The 19,302-nt window shown below is 39.1% G+C and overlaps 1 protein-coding gene and 2 long non-coding RNA genes across 4 annotated transcripts; 1 reads left to right on the top strand and 2 right to left on the bottom strand.

Moving 5' to 3' along the window:
- The first annotated feature begins 6,244 nt into the window (after positions 1-6,244).
- Positions 6,245-7,631, top strand: LOC134221079 (uncharacterized). 2 transcript variants are annotated; one of them, XR_009982198.1, is made up of 3 exons: positions 6,245-6,297; positions 6,365-6,650; positions 6,794-7,631. It is a non-coding gene; the product is annotated as an uncharacterized LOC134221079 (long non-coding RNA). The 2 variants fall into 2 exon arrangements; XR_009982199.1 differs by having other exon boundaries at positions 6,778-7,631.
- Positions 7,632-14,035: 6,404 nt separating this feature from the next.
- On the bottom strand, positions 14,036-14,592 carry LOC134221078 (uncharacterized). The gene is made up of 2 exons (XR_009982197.1): positions 14,392-14,592; positions 14,036-14,327 (listed from the first exon to the last, which is right to left on the bottom strand). It is a non-coding gene; the product is annotated as an uncharacterized LOC134221078 (long non-coding RNA).
- Positions 14,593-17,345: 2,753 nt separating this feature from the next.
- Positions 17,346-19,205, bottom strand: LOC134225508 (glucose dehydrogenase [FAD, quinone]-like). Its single transcript, XM_062705668.1, has one exon. It carries the CDS (start codon positions 19,079-19,081, stop codon positions 17,378-17,380), a length of 1,704 nt encoding a protein of 567 aa, XP_062561652.1. The 5' UTR covers positions 19,082-19,205; the 3' UTR covers positions 17,346-17,377.
- Between the last annotated feature and the right edge of the window lie 97 nt (positions 19,206-19,302).

Below are 19,302 nucleotides of genomic sequence, written 5' to 3'. Positions count from 1 at the left end.
GTTTTTATACCTCAGTATTCGCTTCAAGTGTGTCCAGTGAACATCCGAAGGCTTTGCTTGAAAACGGCTAAAGAAATTCACCGCCGTAGAAATATCTGGTCTAGATGAAATGGCCAAATATGTCAGGCAACCAAGGAGTTCCTTGAATGGGGATTTCGTCACTTGGTTGGTTTCATTCTGTTCTAACTTCCCGCATAATGAAAAACGACATACCATGCAGTCAGAATTGCATATGCGTTATAGAATATATTGTCACTATTCGCTTCATTGTTAGCATACAATTTTAAGCTTGATTTACCATACCAACCCTACATCAACACTTACTGTTAATACATACCACGTGGTCGATGTGTAATTATATAGTTCTTCAATTGTACATCTACCAACTGATGTATGGTACATCAAAAATTTTGTTCGAAAAAAACGACCGGATTTAAATGTTAATTATACTTAACCGCCTATTACTCATATGGTCATTTGGCCGTTTACCATCTGAGCTACTGTTGAAACAGTATATGAGACTGTCCATTTATGGTTAACTACTATTAGTGAGACCATCGCACCAGTAACACTTAATTATAACAGATGCGTTCTACGTATGGTTCATGATTATGCGGGTTGATATTGGCTTCTAATCGGCTGTTCGACCACATTGAGAGTTGACGTAAAGTCAATGTCAACTTCTCTCCACGAACAGCCTAGATAGCCGTGTGGTGTCGGCAGCTGGTTATCTGGCTAAGAATAACATTACGGATTGCCTGTTCCAGTGGTAAAAGTCCGCCATACATGTGACCCCTAATTTTCGGTGTGATGCGGCTTTATGTTTACCGTGCCTACGAATGAATGGTTAGGGGGGTCTAATAAGAACCTAACCGCAAACGGAGCCTGTGAAGCACCAGGGCCCCCTTCACAGTATTTCAGCCCTCGCTGCGCTAACCGGAGCTATGGCGTAGTTGACTTTTTACTTCTCCGAGATAATCGGCTACTCTTATTCAACTTCATCGTGAGGTAAAATAAGAGTAGGGTTATGAATATGTGTTTTAATTAGTTTGCAACAAATTGTCACCTATATGGATTCGCATTATGCGTTTTATACAATGTGCTTTGTGTATGTTACCTATATGGATTCGCATTATGCGTTTTTTCACAGTGTACTCTGTGTCTCGTCCTTGACGTTTTTCTTCAGCTACTCTTGTTCAATCTCAACGTGAGGTTAAATAAGAGTGGGGTTATGAATAAGTGTTTTACTTAGTTTTCAACAAGTTATCACCTATATGGATTCGCATTATGCGTTTTTCACAGTGTACTCTGTGTGTCGTCTTTGACGTTCGGCTTTGGCTACTCTTGTTCATCCTCAACGTGAGTGTGGGGTTATGAATATGTGTTTTACTTAGTTTTTCAACAAACTTCCACCTATATGGATTCGCATTATGCATTTTTTTTTTACAATGTACTTTGTGTTTGTCACCTATATGGATTCGCATTATGCGCTTTTCACAGTGTACTCTGTGTTTCGTCTTTGACGTTCAGCTTCAGCTACTCTTGTTTAATCTCAACTTGAGGTTGAATAAGGGTGGGATTATGAATATGTTTTTTACTTAGTTTTTCAACAAATTTTCACCTATATGGATTCGCATTATGCGTTTTTTTACAATGTACTTTGTGTATGTTACCTTTATGGATTCGCATTATGCGTTTTTCACAGTGTACTCTGTGTCTCGTCCTTGACGTTCGGCTTCGGCTACTCTTGTTCAATCTCGACGTGAGGTTCAATAAGAATGGGGTTATGAATATGTGTTTTACTTAGTTTTCAACAAATTGTCACCTATATGGATTCGCATTATGCGTTTTTTTTACAATGTACTTTGTGATTGTCACCTATATGGATTTGCATTATGCGTTTTTCACAGTGCACTCTGTGTTTCGTCTTTGACGTTCGTCCATTGTTACATCCTCTGTGTTTTTGTGACCCCTCTTTAGTCCCTAGCTGAATGCGTGTGAGTCTACATAATTGGCTTTCCTATAAATGGTTCCATTCTCCTTTCCAACTTCACTTCCTCTTCCTTTCCCCTTTTCACTTCCTTTTCCGTCAGGTAAATGATGAGAAAGGCCAGTGAAGGCGATGGCACAAATCTCCCAAATTGAGGGGAACGTGCCTCCTGAGCCGACGTTCTGATACCTGATACCTGATGGTACATCGAAAATTTTGTTCGAAAAAAACGACCGGATTTAAATGTTAATTATACTTAACCGCCTATTACTCATATGTTCATTTGGCCGTTTACCATCTGAGCTACTGTTGAAACAGTATATGAGACTGTCCATTTATGGTTAACTACTATTAGTGAGACCATCGCACCAGTAACACTTAATTATAACAGATGCGTTCTACGTATGGTTCATGATTATGCGGGTTGATATTGGCTTCTAAGGGTGTGGAAACAGGATTACACATTGTCATTCCAAATCTTTGTAGCATATTTGAAACATATTTAGGTTGACTAATTTTCATACAACCTGTCTTCATATCCCGCTCGATCTTTAGTCCAAGAAAATGCTTTACTTCTCCATATCTTTCATGTCAAAACGTTTGAACATTTGATTCTTGATTTGTTGAACAAGCCCAAGATTGTTTGATACGAGCAATATATCATCCACATACAGCAGTAAGTAAATAACATTATTGTCAATAATTTTGAAATATAGACAGCTATCATAGTTTGAACGTTTGAATCCTAGCTTCATCACAAAAGAATGAAAAGCTTCGTTCCAACTTCTCGGTGCTTGTTTTAGTCCGTATTTCTTCAAGCGACATACTAGGTTTCTATCGGCTGCATAACCATCTGGTTGATTCATGAAAATTTCTTCTTTTAGTTCTCCGTTCAAGAAAGCTGTTGTAACGTCCATTTGATGGCCCAACAAACAATTTCAGCTGAACAAGCTAGTTTTCTAGCTGAAGAACACTATTTTTGGTTGAATAAGCGCTCTATTAGCTTCCAATGTTTGTTGGGGGATATGATAATTATTTTGATTTGCAACTGCTAACAGGATTCGGGTTGTTGCTATCCGAGCTACGTCTCGCTGTAATCAAAATCTTTTCGCTGTGAGTAGCCCTTCGCCACCAGACGAGCTTTATATCGATTGATGTTTCCATTCTCATCTCGCTTGACTCGAAATACCCATTTGCTATCGACTATATTCTTATTCGCCGGTCTCGGAACAAGCTCCCACGTGTTTGCTTTGCGCAACGATACCATTTCATCATCCATTGCTTCCTTCCAACGGTCCCTATCATCACGATTTTTCAAGTCATTAGCATTGCTAGGAAGATCTTCCACGAACGCTTCTGCACTTAACGCCCATGCGATTTCCTCTTCAGCCAATAATGACATTTGAAAGTCTTTATACCAGGATGGTACTGTAATCGAACGCTTCGGTCTTGATTCTACCTCAGAAATATCATTGGGACACTCTTCAACTAATGATGATTCAAGCTCATCTTCTTCTACATCATTAGGCTCCACTTGAGAATCTTGTTGTATATTGTCATTAACTTCATCATTAGATAATTGCTCTTCAAAATTCTTGACGTAATCTGCATTGGCAATACTCTTTGTTTGATGTTTCGGAGTTGATAACACAAGTCTCTCATCAAAAACGACGTCTCGAGATATGAAAATTTTCCTTTTCTCAGCATTCCAAATACGATAGCCATTGTTTGCGTATCCAACCATTACATGTTTTTCAGATCGTGCATCCAGCTTTCCTCGTTGCTGCTTTGGTATATGCGTATAAGCGATTGATCCAAAACTCGCAAATTATCCACATCTGGCTTTCGTTGATACCACATTTCATACGGAGTCTTGAAATCTTGCAACGCCACTGTTGGGCAACGATTTCCAAGATAGGCTGCAGTTAAAACAGCTTCTCCCCACATCATTTTTGGCATCTTGGCATCCAATATTAGCGATCTTGATTTGTCTAACAAAGTCCGGTTCATCCGTTCAGCTACTCCATTTTGCTGTGGATTGTAGGGAACAGTGTACTCCATTGAAATACCTCTCTGCCGACAGTGCTTTTGAAAATTGGTACTCTTATATTCTCCTCCGTTATCGCATCGTAGTCTTGCAATTTTGGTTCCAAAATAAGTTGTGACTTTTGCTTCGTAGTCCATAAAGTGTTCTAGCACCTCATCCTTCGATTGCAGCAGGTACACCACCGTAAAGTGCGTATAGTCGTCCGTAAAGGTAACAAAGTAACGCTTCTGATTCCAAGTATGAGGAACAAACGGACCGCAAACATCAGTGTGAATGAGTTCTAGTGGCCTTCGAGATTTCACTTCATGCACCTCTTCGAACGGTTTCTTTGTCTGCTTTCCAACAATACAAACTTCACAAATATCATTACTTGGATTGCTCAGGTGATTTGCTTTGCACCATGTCATGCTTCCACAACTTCCAAAGATTACCTTCCCAAACATGGCCGAAACGTCTATGCTAAAGTACAAAGTCATCAGTTCTTGCCACCATAGCTTTATCATCTTCGCTATTTTCAAGACAAACGTCCAGCTTGTACAAAGATTTTCCTCTTCTTCCAGATGCAACAACTTGATTATCTTTCTTAATCACTACCTTGCCGTTAATAAAGGTGACTTTCATTCCTTCTTGCTCCACTCGTCTTACAGAAAATAAATTGCAACTCAGCTTGGGAACATATAATACTCCATCCATTTTTGCTTTCAGTCGTTTTCCGTTGACCAACATTTCAACTCGTACAGTCCCTGCCATATTTGTTTCCATGGTTTCACCACTTTTCGCTACAGCAATACGGACAGTTTCTGGCAGCTTGTACATTTCTTCAAAATATGATTCTGAGTTCAACATATGATTTGATGCACCGGAGTCCACGTACCACTCAATTCGCTTACATTCTCCAGAGCTTCCGACAATCAATGCTTCTTCATCACAAGTCGCCAAAAATGCAATATCTTCTTCAATACCTACATTTGCTTTGCCTCTGGTCTCAAATCTCTGTCGTCGATTGTTTGGTCTATAAACTTGATTACGATTCCTCTCATCCGTTGACTTTTCTTTACATTCTGATCGCTTATGGCCTGTTTTACCACAGTTGTAGCACTTGAAATTCCATCTCTTGCTAACGAAAGCCGATTCTGTATTTCCTGAAGCATCACTTGCATTCTTATTCGCTCGCCTAGTTTCTTCATCTAGCAGACGTGTACGTACGAATTCCAAGGTCAAACGTTCCGGCTCCACTGTATCCAGTGCCATGACTAGCGCGTCGTATGATGACGGTAACGTTAACAAAAGGTAACAAATTGCATCTTGCTCGTCAATCTTCGCTCCGCTTGCTTTCAGATCACGCAACAACTTGTCGAAATCTAGAAAATGACTTTGTATGTCAACTCCGTCAGACAACTTCATCGTTAAAAGCTTCCTCCTTAAGAAAATTTGACTGCCAAAACCTTTGCGTTGAAATACCTTCATGAGCGTATCCCACATATGCTTGGCAGTAAGTTTATCCTTAACATATTCCAGATGACTTTCAGCGATCCTGTGCACAATTGCAGACTTGCACTTCCGATCCTTCTGTAGCCACTCTTCGCGCTTTGTAGTCTTTTTTTTTGCGAACTTCCTCAGTATCGGTTTCCAAAATTCTTGCAAAAGGTTCATCGTTAATTGACCGTTCCACACAATCTATCAAATTCCGCTCTTCTAACAAAATCTTCATCCGGAACATCCAATTATCAATATTGGTTCCATTGAAAAGCCATTTCTTGTCTTCAACATCCATTTTGAAATCCGTTCAGGTGAAAAATTTGTATGAGCTTTTGATAATTGCTTCCAGAACTTCAAATCGTCTTGTAATGCAAGATCAGTGTCTGGGCCACATAACCTGATAAACTCAGAGTGATAATGAAACACGTCTGTAGTGGTTTGTGGTTTGATAATGAATGAACAATTTTATTTTATAGCTAACGTCATATTAATTATTGGCTACTATGATCTTCGATTGTTTCCAACAATTTTATGGATACTTGAAAGCAGGAACTAATATAACCGGGACGTGACACTTGGATTTTTTTCGTGTTGCGCTTCAAGTCTCCATCGGTGTGTAGAGTTCTAGGTATACAAATGAAAAGACCCTATATAGCGCTGTCAATTATTAATTTTTCCGTTTGATTTTCTCACCGTGCACTCTCCGTTGACAGCATTGATGTTTTTGTTTTGGACCGGTTTTTCTTCTCCAGTTGCTAAATGCTAATTTCGTGCACAAATCGTGAGTATCTACTGTTGCAATTGCGACAAATTCAATATTTTGGGTCTAATTGCTTTTTTGTGGTCAGGACGCTCATCTAATAACTCGATTCTTACCTCACGCTTCCAAAGTTCTACGGATTTGTACTGGAACTTTGTGCTAGAACCATAAATCAGATGTGGAATGCCAAGGCGTCAACAGAGCTGCGTTTAGGCATTGAACTTACTTAGGATAACGACTTGTTATACCGGTACACTTATCAAGCCTAAAAGGCACAGACACTTTGGTTGGATGATAACTAGGAGGACATATCCACATTACGGCTGCACAGCGTGCTAAGGAAAATTATCACCGCTTCATGACCTCTCTGTTAAGTAAGCATAGATCAAAAACATTGTTTCACATAATATGTGATTCATAATATTATATATATAATATTATATAATATATATTCACATAATATTATATGTAGTTTAGTGATCGTCAATTACCGTAATCCAGTGCATTCTCTCTACAGATTCGCGTCGATATTAACTAAACCGATCCAGTTCACTGACCGCATGCTTGCGCTTCTTCGGAACAAACTTTTGTTGGAATTCAATAGCAAAACAATGTCCCCGTTTTTACTAAGATTTGCGATGGGAAGAGCAACAGAACACATCAGTAACCTCCAGGTGATGCAAATACTGAAGTTTGTATATGCTGATCTTTGGAACAATCCGCTTCCAGAACTGCATCTCGCCTAAAGTATTGATTGTGAAAATTGTGATTGCAATTGGACAAACAAATGAAATCGCCAGGCAGTAGGTTGAAGTTTCGCTATTCCAGTCAAGCACAAAACGTAATACCTAAATAAAGCCTTGAATGAACCATCAGATTCAACGTAGGCGCTATGAAAGGAGGAATGATGTCCCGTCTACGTCTGTCTGCGAGACTTACTTAAGGAAGTTTATAAGTGATCCTCCCCTAGGTTATCAGACATGCCCAGCTACAAATAAAAATCCCGCTCGTAGCGAAGCGCCGGGTTTGGAAAACCAACGTTAAGTATCGGCAATGAGTTTTGGGAACAGCGAGTCACCAACGATAAATAGGAGCTTGATGACATATGTAAAGTCGGCCGAAGCTAAGTGGGCTCACCAGTAGGCAAGGATTTGAGAACTAATGGGAACCTATTGATTTACTTTAATAGTTGGTCTGTCGTGGTTGATGCAAAATTGGCTATCTGACAAGGAGTTCGTCTTCAAAAAAACCCTAATTTAAAAAAATAGATATACATTATAGAATAAACTTCAAGGACTCTTTGTGTATCAACAATGAAGGAACGACACTTCCATATATTCAAGACGAAAGGAAGATACAGATAAGCATGCGCTACTGCTTTCTCTTATGCTTGTTGTTCAGTAAAGCTTGACTTCCATCGCTAGGTTCGTTAGCGTTTGGAAATAATAGAAGGACCACATTCCACTGCAAAGCTGCTTCTTCTTTTTCTTATTGACATTACATCCCCCACTAGGACATTGCTGCATCGCAGCTAAGTGTTAATTCAGTACTTCTATAGTTGTTAACTGCAAGGTTTCTAAGCCGTGGTACCATTTTTGCATTCGTATATAATGAGGCTATCACGATGATGCTTTTATGCCCTTTTATGCCGAGACAATTTCCAATCCGAAAATTGCCTAGACCACCGGGAATTTAACCCTGCTATGATTCCTATATATTAAGTGCTAAATTTGTTGCTGCTATATATTAAAGTGAACGTTTCCTAATTAGCATATCTTCAATTAAGATCTGTTAGGACTCTTCTTAGTTGGAGTTTGCTAATGAATCGCCTGCTTTGAGCGTGCTTACAGCGGCACACTAGGAGTTAACTTTCTGAAATCAGTATGGCGAAAGGCATCTAAGGCTCGATTTCTCAAAATTAAGCACCTTCATTGAAAAAATATTTGGTAAGGCGTAGTAGCGGACACCTTCCTACATAACCGGTACCAAATAGATTTTCATGAAAAGATCCTAATTTTGAGAAAACCCGCGTTACATGTCTTTCACCATACAAATTTCTGGCGGTTAACGCATGCTGGCTATTTGCGCATATACGATAGCGCCTGGTTGTAAAAGCGGCGGGTAGAAAATCAGCCACTGCCAATAATTCATTGGGACAAAACCAATAAAAAAGCAGCCAAACATTTTGGCGCGTGAACTTCACCTTAGTTTGATTTGATGTGCGGTACCGCTGAGAAAAAAAACTCGCCGAAGAATTCCATATCAAAATCAAATTTGTTTCGAGAGTATCACACTCCTGGAAAAGGATTTACTTACATATGAATATAGGTCTCACGATGAAAACATATTAAGATTAACGTTTACAATACCCTTCTTCTTCTTCTTCTTTTTCTATGGCTCTACATTCCAACTGGAACTTGGCCTGCTTTTCAATTTAGTATTCTATTAGCATTTCCTTACTTTATTGAAAGTTTTTGTGGTTTTTCTATGCCCCCCATTGTATGAATATATGTATCTTGTGTCGCAAGTACAAGAGATTCACTATGCTCAGAGAGTCGGAAATGTTTTCCACCCGAAACGTCCTACACCGGACCGAGAAAGAAGAAGGAACAAAGAAAATGAAAAAAAGAAGAGAGAAGGAAGAAGGAAGAGTGAAGAAAATAGAAGAGAGAAGAAAAGAAAAAGGAAGAAGAAGAAAGGAACAGGCGAAGGAAGAACTACTAATTTCTCACTTGTTGATTCATTCTTCTCATTCGGCCTATTGGCCTGACATCGTTGTATTTGTACGCTAAACAAAAGCACTATTGTTTAGGACCTAAACAAACCTAAACTTTAGGTAAATATACTAACTATGATTCTAGGGTGAGTGCTAGTAATGGACCCCTTAAGGACGGAAATTTACTGCAATCGTTACTTGTCATCTGGTGCTACAGAATGGCAATATGTCATGAGTCTGACTCTCTATAGAGTCAGACTCATGACATATTGCCATTCTGTAGCACCAGATGACAAGTAACAGTTATCAGCAATGCGTTTGAAGAAGAATTTGCTTGAGGAATTGTAGGAGCATTTGAGGAATGAAGTCCATGAGATTTGCTGGAAGTAACTTTAGGAGGAAACTAAAGGAACAACAGGAAGAGTTCCTGGAAGAATCCATGAGGAAACAAAGTAAAAATTCGTCAACAGTTTTGCAAGGCATGTCACACGAAATTTCGTCAAAATTTCCCACTCTCGAAATTTTGCCAGGAGAACCTCATGTAGTCTGACCAGGTATCTCTCCTGTTAGTTCGAACAATAATTCCCTATACAATTCCAGCAGGAATTTATGCTAGAGTTCACAATGAAAAAAGTTCTTGAATCACCTTGAATGAACTTTGAAAGATTTTTTTACGCTTACAGGAATGTGCATATATCAAAACTCCAGGGTGAAAGACTCAATGAATTAACGTAAGAACCAGACAGAAATCCAGTGATTTTAAAGAAAATTTGAGAATCAAGCCAAAGTCCCATATTATCAGACAAATATTTGACAATATTGCTCGTAACTCGGCTCGTATCCGAGCAGTAGAAATTGGCTGAATAATACCTAATTCTGTTATTGATATCATATTTGTTATGAACTAGTTCTGCATAAGAGGTAAATACCAAATGAATAATACCAAAAACTAATATGTACAATACTTGAGCATTAACACTCAGTTATTAAATTGAATTTCAATACCAAATGCATGTGACCAATAATTATTCGTTTGGTATTAAAATACATAAGCATGTTATGCCTATAGTATTCCGCATATAAGTTTTTGGTATTATTTTTAGATATTTTACCTCTTATGCAAGGCTAGTTCATACCAATTTATGTTTATTGTCGGCGTAGCACCAAGTTAGAATTCAGAAGTCGGAACTTCCGAACCGAACTTTCTTCCGAAGTTTTATTTGTCAAACTAATTGATGCGTTGTTTAGAGCATCTTTAGGCGAATCCAGCGCACTACTTCCGATGTTGGGAAAATTGCCTGTATCTGGAGAAAAATCCAACTTCGGTATAAAAAGCGGTATGAATTTATTCCGGATAGACAATATTGAGGTCGTCGCTCCTACTCCGGTAGTATAACGGTATGCATATTCACCAAAGACTACCATATACAGTTCATTAAAAAAAAAAAAAAACGGAAGAACACATAAAACGTTTTTTCGGGTTAGTACAAGCTCTCCTTGTCGAGAATATTCTATAGCTAATCTCAGAAGATCCCTTCCAGGAATTCCTGGAGAAATTACTCATAGTCATCTAGCATTGTTCCTGATAATCCTTTGATATTTTATTTGACAGTATTTAAAAAAATATCTATGTCCACCACAGATATAAGAAATCCTAGACGATTTTATAATAAATAACTACAGTGAACTTCCCATCACTCATATTCTCCGTCGTCTTCATCCTCATCGGTGCGTTCGTGGAAGGTTTTATCGACTTCCCCATTCTCCTCGTTCCAGTCTGATTCGTCTTCTTCGAAGTTCTAATCAAACATCAACATTGAGGTCCTCCTCATCATGCCGCGTCGTTTTCTCGGTCGTAACCTTATTGTTGAACAGCCTCAGTACTTCAAAGTTTTCCAGCCCCTTCTACTGTTGCAGCTCATCTAAGTCCTTCGCCAGTTTGCCGGACAGGTTCAGCTGTGTATCAGCCAGCTGCTAACGGTGAGGTATCTCAGGGAATTTTAAATGCGGCGTGGGGATAGTTGCAGCTTGCAGAGGGCAAGAAGCTTGGAGAAGCTCTTCTGTGACACTAGCCCGACTTTGATGAAACTAAGCGCTTCGAACCTATCGGTAAGATATTGTGGCAGCGGCAGTTGTCCTGGGTGATCTTGTCATCTGGCAGTTTTCGTTTTACCAGCGCTATTCTCTTCTCCATTTTTTTTGTGACGTTTTCGGACATGTCCACAGACGGCTACAGCGACTAAAAACTTAATAATCCGGAATAGTATCACGACAATGAAAAATAAAACAGATTTTACGGCGCAAAGGTTGCTTCCGGGCGGAACAACACACAAATATTTTTGTTTTGTCTCAGATAAAACGTAAATAAAATATACAGGGGTTTGAGGTTAGGAATCTGTCAAAAAAAGTCTACACTTTCCGAAACACTTCAAAATAAATTTAACCATAATGTGAGTAAACTACACTAGCGCCTCTGGCGGTGCTGGTCTCGTGAGCTCTTCTGGGTTGCATGAATTTTTAATCGGTTCTTCGGGACAATCACGTCCACGTCCACGTCCACGTCCACGTCCACGGTTATTAGTTCCTGCTTGAAAGTATCCTGGAAAATGACGGTTTCTAAATTTCGTCATTTTTATTTACATACGGCCAGGCCAACTAGATACTGAGTGACTTCAGATCTCTTCAGATTTAGTAAACCCTGTTCCGTAAAGGTGCTTGCAACTGAATGTGAACCAAAAGTGAACCAATTGGTTTGGTTAAGAGCAAATTTAGTTCAAACCACTCAAAATTAAGTTCAATTCACTAAATTTGGACCGTTGGTGGGGGAAGCCAATTTTGAGTTGGATGGCCCAACTTGAATTTGAGTAGTCTCCGTTTGATCCCGTGTGAAAAAGAACCTAATTTTTTAAGTTGTTTCCACCTAATGTTAAGTTTAAGCGAAGAATAAAGGATCACGATTGGAAGCTTGAAACATGGAACTGTAAGTCGCTACACACAAAGAAATTTCATTGGTCCAATTAAAAAAACCATTGGTTAAAATAAAAAGTTTCATTGGTTCTTTTTCGTAGAGAGTTGTAGATGTTTAGAGCAAAAGTCAGCAAACTTTTAGGAAGAAAGTTGATAGCCCATCGGTGCTCACCACTGAAATAAAAGTTTCTGTACTTTTGCAATAAATCGTAGTACTGTCAAACCTAAATGATGACACCGTTGGAATAAACATTGATTTTTCAAAGAAATCACCCCAAGGGGTGTCTCACAGCCATCGATGGCAGCGAATTTCAATCGAAATAAAGTCGATTTTTATCAGAAGGTACTATTTCTAGACCAACATTTGAAAAGGGCGTAACAGCCAAAATTTATTCCTTCTGATTCTTCGTCTACAAATATAGCTTTATATGTAGACGAGGAATCAGAAGGAATAAATTTTGGCTGTTACGCCCTTTTCAAATGTTGGTCTAGATTTGATCAATACTGCAACACACCTTCTACGACACTGAACTGTAATTTTTGTCTAAGCAACCATGAATTTTGCACGTTACCAATGACATCAAATGCGTTGTTTATTTTTCCATCAACAAATCAGTGGGCATGATTCCTGATTCATCCATTATTTTTTGCACTAATTATTAATTAACTGTTTCTTTATTTCAGTATTTTGTTACAAAAGTATTCTTCAAGACGGCATCATCGCATTCGCTTGGTTGAATTGTTAAAACAAATACGGAAACTATAGTGTTGACTATTGCATACATGTTTAGCTGGCGGCGGCTGCAAATATGATATTTTTTTCATCAGATTCTCCATCAGTATATATACAATTTCTGAATTCCGAATATGTTCTTCATTGTTCCATTGTGGAAACATTTGGGTGTTATCTTCCATATTCAAAATCGCTGCACGAAGATATATTTTTTATTTTCGGATTACCAGGATCGTGGGTATTTCGACAGCAGTTCAGTTTGGTCTGAGAGTAATGTAGGATTCAGAGACAAAGTTGCTCAAGATGACTACAGTGTCTGGCGCTTAAACACTCACTTAAAGCCGAGCTTAAAGCATCAATTTGAGACTGTGGATGTCAGTTGATAATACGACTGACTCAAACATTTCTCATAGTTCACGGGGAGAGATGGAATTGAGACAATTTCAACCCAAATAAAATTATTTCTCAACTCTCTATCATTCCATTGAGTGACGACCACTTCAGTTCCATACAATTAATTACAGGAAGCAGACCAAGATATTTGGAAGCGTTGGTACTGCCCATTTTACGGTTGAGAGCCAAAATCCACGTATTTCGTTACGAAAAACATGACCTTGCTTGGATAGCTCTATGCCTTCTCTCGGTTCCAGCTTCAAAAAGTCTAGCAATTGCAGGCGTTTCCACATTCTATACGGTACTTCGGCAATCACTGTCACTGTTCGATTTGACAGGTGGTATATTTTGGTATAATCGTCGCGTTGCTAAAATCAGTTATTGCGAGAACAGAGAAAACTTCTAATTTTGCGGAGCAAAGAAGAAAAAGAAGACTGAGTGTCGGAAACTTCAAATGACATGCACTGTGCGAAAAGTGTTGATATTCCTGTATATCAAGAATATTCGATAAGTCTAAAATGTTTCAAAATCGCATAAATACGTTCCGAAATGCCTTTAAAGTACCATAAAACTTATTTATAATATATTGCGGCATGTAACACTCGTTTAAAGTTACATATTTTCTTTGATTTCAATAATCAACATTCACACCGAAAAAATCAAACAACATTATTTTCCGTGCATCAAGTGATTTGACGTTTGCGGAGCCACTCTCCGACGGTCGACCGTCGGACCCTCGTTCGAATTTTTCTATTTTCTCGCAATATAGGTCTAGGAATAAATTCGATTTTCATCGAAATAAAGTCACTTCGGTTGCTTGGTTCATTTCCAAAAAATAAATTCAATTCATTCTATGTGAGACACCCCTTGAATCACCCCATGTTTTACCTGTTTCTCCCTCCCTCCCTCCTTTCCTTACTCGTTTTCCCCACAATTGACTTTTTGGATGGTTCGTTTTCAGGAAATATTTAATAACAATTTATCAATAATTAATAAATAACATTATTTAACAGCTGTGCCAATTTGCACAGCTGGCCGAGCTGCTGGTGAAGGTGGAAGATTATTCATGCTTTATTGATGCGAAATTCTGATGCGTTCTCAATTTTGATGGAAAATTGTAATATAAGTAACAGAAATGCGTGAAAGTCCATATCCTTTTATCACAAGGCACGCCAACTTGGGAAGTCACTCGGGAAGCCATTTCCAATCCAATAATGGTCGATCGGGTAAAGAATCTGCTACCTGAAAGCAAAATAGGTGGAAAATTGTGATGGTGAATCGACTAAGCTGATTGTATATAAAATACCAATAATTAATTGCGATGATAGCGAGCACGTTGTAGATAAAGGTAACAAAAAGTCTAGCTCGGATGGCCACGGCAAAGAACAAACAAATTGCTGCAACTGATCCTGGCTGATGGCACACTTAAGAATTCTTTGATCGGATTGCAGACAACAGACAACAACAGAAATTCCGAACAGTTACTGTCACTTGCAAAACAAATATATATTTTTATTTGAAAAGAACAACTTTTAAATGAACACACTAAATCGTGAAAAGTCACTTTTTAAATAAATATATCGTTTTCGAGCATAAAAATTTAGGGTAAAATGCCCAATAGTGGACCCCCTAGTAGCGAAATTTTACTCTTCCTGGCATAAGGAGTGGAAATTTTCAAAATATTAATTCTGCGTGATATCTAATATCAAGCTCTGCATCTCCTCTTCACGATACATACATGAAACACGCAAATACTCGACGTTATTCGTTGAAATTAACATTTAAAAGTCTGACTGAATTCACCCTATAGTAGACCCCCTGGGGGTCCATAATAGGAAATTGCTTCCCTATAGTCGACACTTCATTTGATTTTTATGTTCCGTTTCGGGACGTTCTTCTTCCCTATTATGGACCTCACAAAATATTCCTATAATGGACACTCTCGTGTTTATTTTTATAGAATTGTAAAAAATCATCTATTTTTACTTTCCATAGCATTTCCAATGCATGTAATCAATTCATAGAACTGTAAGGTAGGTTCTCCCGATGGAATTTCATAGCAAAATGTTTACATTGTGCTGTAATAATTCAAAAATGGCAAGAGGGTCCACTATTGGTTGGGGGTCCACTATTGGGCACTTTACCCTATCTCTTATTTTTAATAAAATTGAGCCCTTTTTAATTCAAAAGGACAAATTATTTGATAGAATCTGATAGAATAATGTTTGTTTTTTCCGTGTACTATGCGGGATTTATAAATATGGGTGAACGCTCTACACTGAACCGAATCACCCGCCATGTGTTGAATGAAAAATCATTCAGCGAACTGTGGTTGTCATGACAAATAAATTTCCCCATACTAATTTGCATGCAAACTTGAAATCGCTTGTGCTAAATCAGTTTTAATCCTAATGAGCTCAAATTTTCAGAGGACACTCAGAACATGATAAAGAATCAGATGAGCACTGTGGAGCGAAATCGATTTTTTGAACCACCCTACTGCCCACACATCATCTATTTATCGCCGCATATGATACAATCGATCGGAACCAGCTATGGCAGCTAATGCATGATAACGGATTTCCGGATAAACTGATGATCGGGTGATGTGCGTAGTTCGAGTTTCAGGGACATGCTCGAGTCCCTTCGAAACGCGCAGAGGGTTACTGCAAGGTGATGGTTTTTCGTATATGCTATTCAACATCGCTTTTGAGGGAGTAATACGAAGGGCAGGGATTGCCACGAGAGGTACGATTTTCACGAAGTCCGTCCAGTTATTTGGTTTCGCTGACGACATTGATATTACGGCCTACGGGAGGAGCCTACTAAGAGGACTAGTCATCAACACGTCGAAGACGAAGTACATGATAGGAAGTGGCTCAAGAGAGGACAACGTAAGTCACCCTCCACGAGTTTAAACAATTGTATCGGTGGTGACGAAATCGAGGTGGTTGAAGAATTCGTGTACTTGAGCTCACTGGTGACCTCTGATAACGATACCAGCAGAGATATTCGGAGACATAATTGCAGGAAATCGTACGTACTTTAGACTCTGCAAAACGCTTCGATCGAATAGAGTTCGTTCGTATCAAACTGACTAACTACTAAATGCTTTTTAGACCGGTAGTTCTCTATGGACACGAGACCTGGATGATGCTCGTGGACGACCAACGCGCACTGGGAGTTTTTGAAAGGAAAGTGCTGCATACCATCTATGGTGGGGTGTTTAAAATTGGTTTTCTCACGGTGGAAGCTAAATAATACTGACAAGGTTCGACTGCTGTCTATAACATCAGAAATCTGCTGAGCACTTTATTATACACGGTGTGTCTATGGGGAAATATTATTTTTCAAAAATTAGTATCTCTGAAACACCCACCACGTGAACGTATATGCTCTCCTCTTTCATATAGTGGGTAAACTAAAATGTTCTATCGGGGGATCTAGAACAATTTTTATTTTTTTCACTATTTTTAGTGCTAACTCCATAGAAATCTCAAATGATAACTGATTTAACCCCCCCCCCCCCAAAATGTATAGAAAACTGACCCCCGATAGAACATTTTAAAAATGCACCTACGTGAAAGAGGAAAACCTATACTTTCGTGTAGTGAATGTTTTAGAGATACTGATTTTTTGAAAATAAGCCTCTTCGGACAAACACACCGTGTAATATGAAACTTGACAAAATGTTGCCTATTTCAACCTTTTTGTCTAACTCCTGTTTTTGACGTAATTAAGATCACGTACCACGTACCGTCCTATATATTAGCACAACTTTGCATAGAATAATTCGATTTTGATAAAACTGGTACCATCAGATGCAAAAACTCTTCTAATTTTTTGTCCTCACTCTAAACCTCAGATCGGTTAACGGAGACCGTAGATGTTTGGAATATTTTTGAGGGTATGTTGAAAATGTACGGAAATGGCCATATATCTGCAGCCAGCATTTGTCAGCAAATGAGTTCTGGTTTCTGGGGAAAGCATGAAACATGATGAAAGCAAGTGTCACATGACAAGCAGATAAAAAATGCATTTTCAACATACCTTTTTCGGATTTTGTTTTCGATTTTAAAAATAGTTAGAGGCTTAAAAAAATATGGGTTCTTTGGAAAAGTTGACCTTAAATAAGCCAAAGAATCGACTGAGACAATAAAACGAGATACAATTTTTGACGGGAAAGGTCAATTGCAATTTTGTTTGTTCATAAATAACATTGTTTGGGCATGTGAGAGCAGTATATCACCTAATTTACAATTTACATAGAGATCACACTAAGCTTTATTACACTAAAATTTTACTTTAAGAAAATATTTCGCTAGGGCAATAATTACTGAATTGGGGTTACCGCTCGGTAAATTTGGCATAATGGATCCATCCACGACGTACAGATTATCCAGGTGATGTACTTTGAAGTCCACGTTCGACACAACAGCGGTCGCATCGGATTCCGGTCCCATGCGGCACGTTCCAACCGGATGATACAGCGTTAGAGTGAACGATCTGATGTAGCACTCCCAGTAGGAATCGCTTCCGAATGGATGTTGTTCGCAGCCGGGGAAGGGCTTTGGATTAAGTTCAGCACCAAGTGCCCTCATCGACGATTGATCCAGTATTTGTTGTAGTATTTTCAGTCCCGTAATGAGCGTTTGAATATCTCTCTGGTCATGTAGATAGTTTGGTTGAATTACTGGGCTTGATTGGGGATCAGCATCACGTAGTTTAACGAATCCCTTGCTGTTGGGATGTAATAAAATCGGTAGAATCGTCACCGACTGTATATCTTGGTCGACCAAAGGTAGGAAATATTGATTCCATACATCTTGACGAAGATTAATTAAGTCACTCAAGTGATGTCCCGCATCAATCGTTATTCCCACAGGGAGAACCATAAATCCCAGTGTATGAGTGAAGTTAGATCCTAAATTGACGAATCCTAGACATTCACATCCACCGAAACCGATTGATGAATTGCGTCCGTCGGCAAATAAATACCTTCCAATATTTAGAGGATTGAGTAAATTCCAAGCTCGAAAAGGAAGTCGTTTTGACAGCAATACCAAATCCATACCAGTAGTTATGTGATCCTGCAGATTCTCTCCAACTTTCGCTTCAATAATTGGCTTTATACCAATTTGTTCTAGATGTTCTTTTGGCCCAACACCGCTTTGTAGTAAAATTTTCGCACTACCTATTGTACCAGCAGTCAAAATTATTCCTTTTGTGGCCATCAATTGGACACGACGTCCGGATTTACTAAGGACAACTCCAACAGCTCTTCTACCTTCGAAGATTATGTTGTTCACCAGAGCGTTAAAGACAGTTTCGTGACCCACGTTGGGCTGCTCGAGATACTTATGATTTGATGTCCATCGCCTTCCATTGCTCACACTCACATTCGGTTTGTAGAAAAGATCTTTTTCCAAACCGGCCTCTCCAGCTGCCTTGATGAACGCCTTGCCCAAATCTGTTTCGAATCCCACCTCTTCCACATTTGTCATTTCATCGAACCCTCTCATGAAAGTTTTCAATTCAGAATCGTCAGAGAACCATCCTTCGAAATCCGCCTTTTCCGCCCTATAATGAATCATATTGTTGAACATATATGTTCCTCCGGATACCTTACCCATGGGCCAGTAGCTTCGCCGGTTATTCAAACCTCCGCAAGCATCGTCCTGTGGTTCCGTTTGGTATCGCCAATCATAATTCGTTCCCTGGAGCAACGGTTGCAACAAAGGAACGTCCATTAATCCAGAACGCATGGAACCGGCCTCCAGAAGTAGCACATCGTCTGAGGGGATACCGGACGCGATGATTGAACCAGCTGTACCAGATCCAACGATGATGTACTCATAGCTTGTCCGGGATGGGAATCGATTTGAATGGTACCACTCGTAGAAATGGTAGGATCCGTTCAGTATCGCGCACAAAAGGGCGGTACCAACGAGGTAGAAGATGTAGGTGCACCATACGGATAGTTTGACGAATAACATGATTATGTTCCGTGAAAATGATTACCCACGCGTAATCCGTAATGGCCGGCGTATAGCGCGACCCCAGCGCGACTGCAACTCGATGTTTTATGAATGAATTTCATTTTACAATTTTGTTTTGATTCTGGTTTTCTGCACTTGGGGAAGAAAGCTTTTTTCGTCGAGATAATCGCCCAATATTAAAAAGCTTCGAGCTGCCAGTTTGACGTATGCGTTTTTTT

The sequence above is a fragment of the Armigeres subalbatus genome, chromosome 3 (genome assembly GCF_024139115.2).
Source record: "Armigeres subalbatus isolate Guangzhou_Male chromosome 3, GZ_Asu_2, whole genome shotgun sequence".
NCBI lineage: Eukaryota > Metazoa > Arthropoda > Insecta > Diptera > Culicidae > Armigeres > Armigeres subalbatus.
This window is presented reverse-complemented; position numbering and strand designations above follow the sequence as displayed.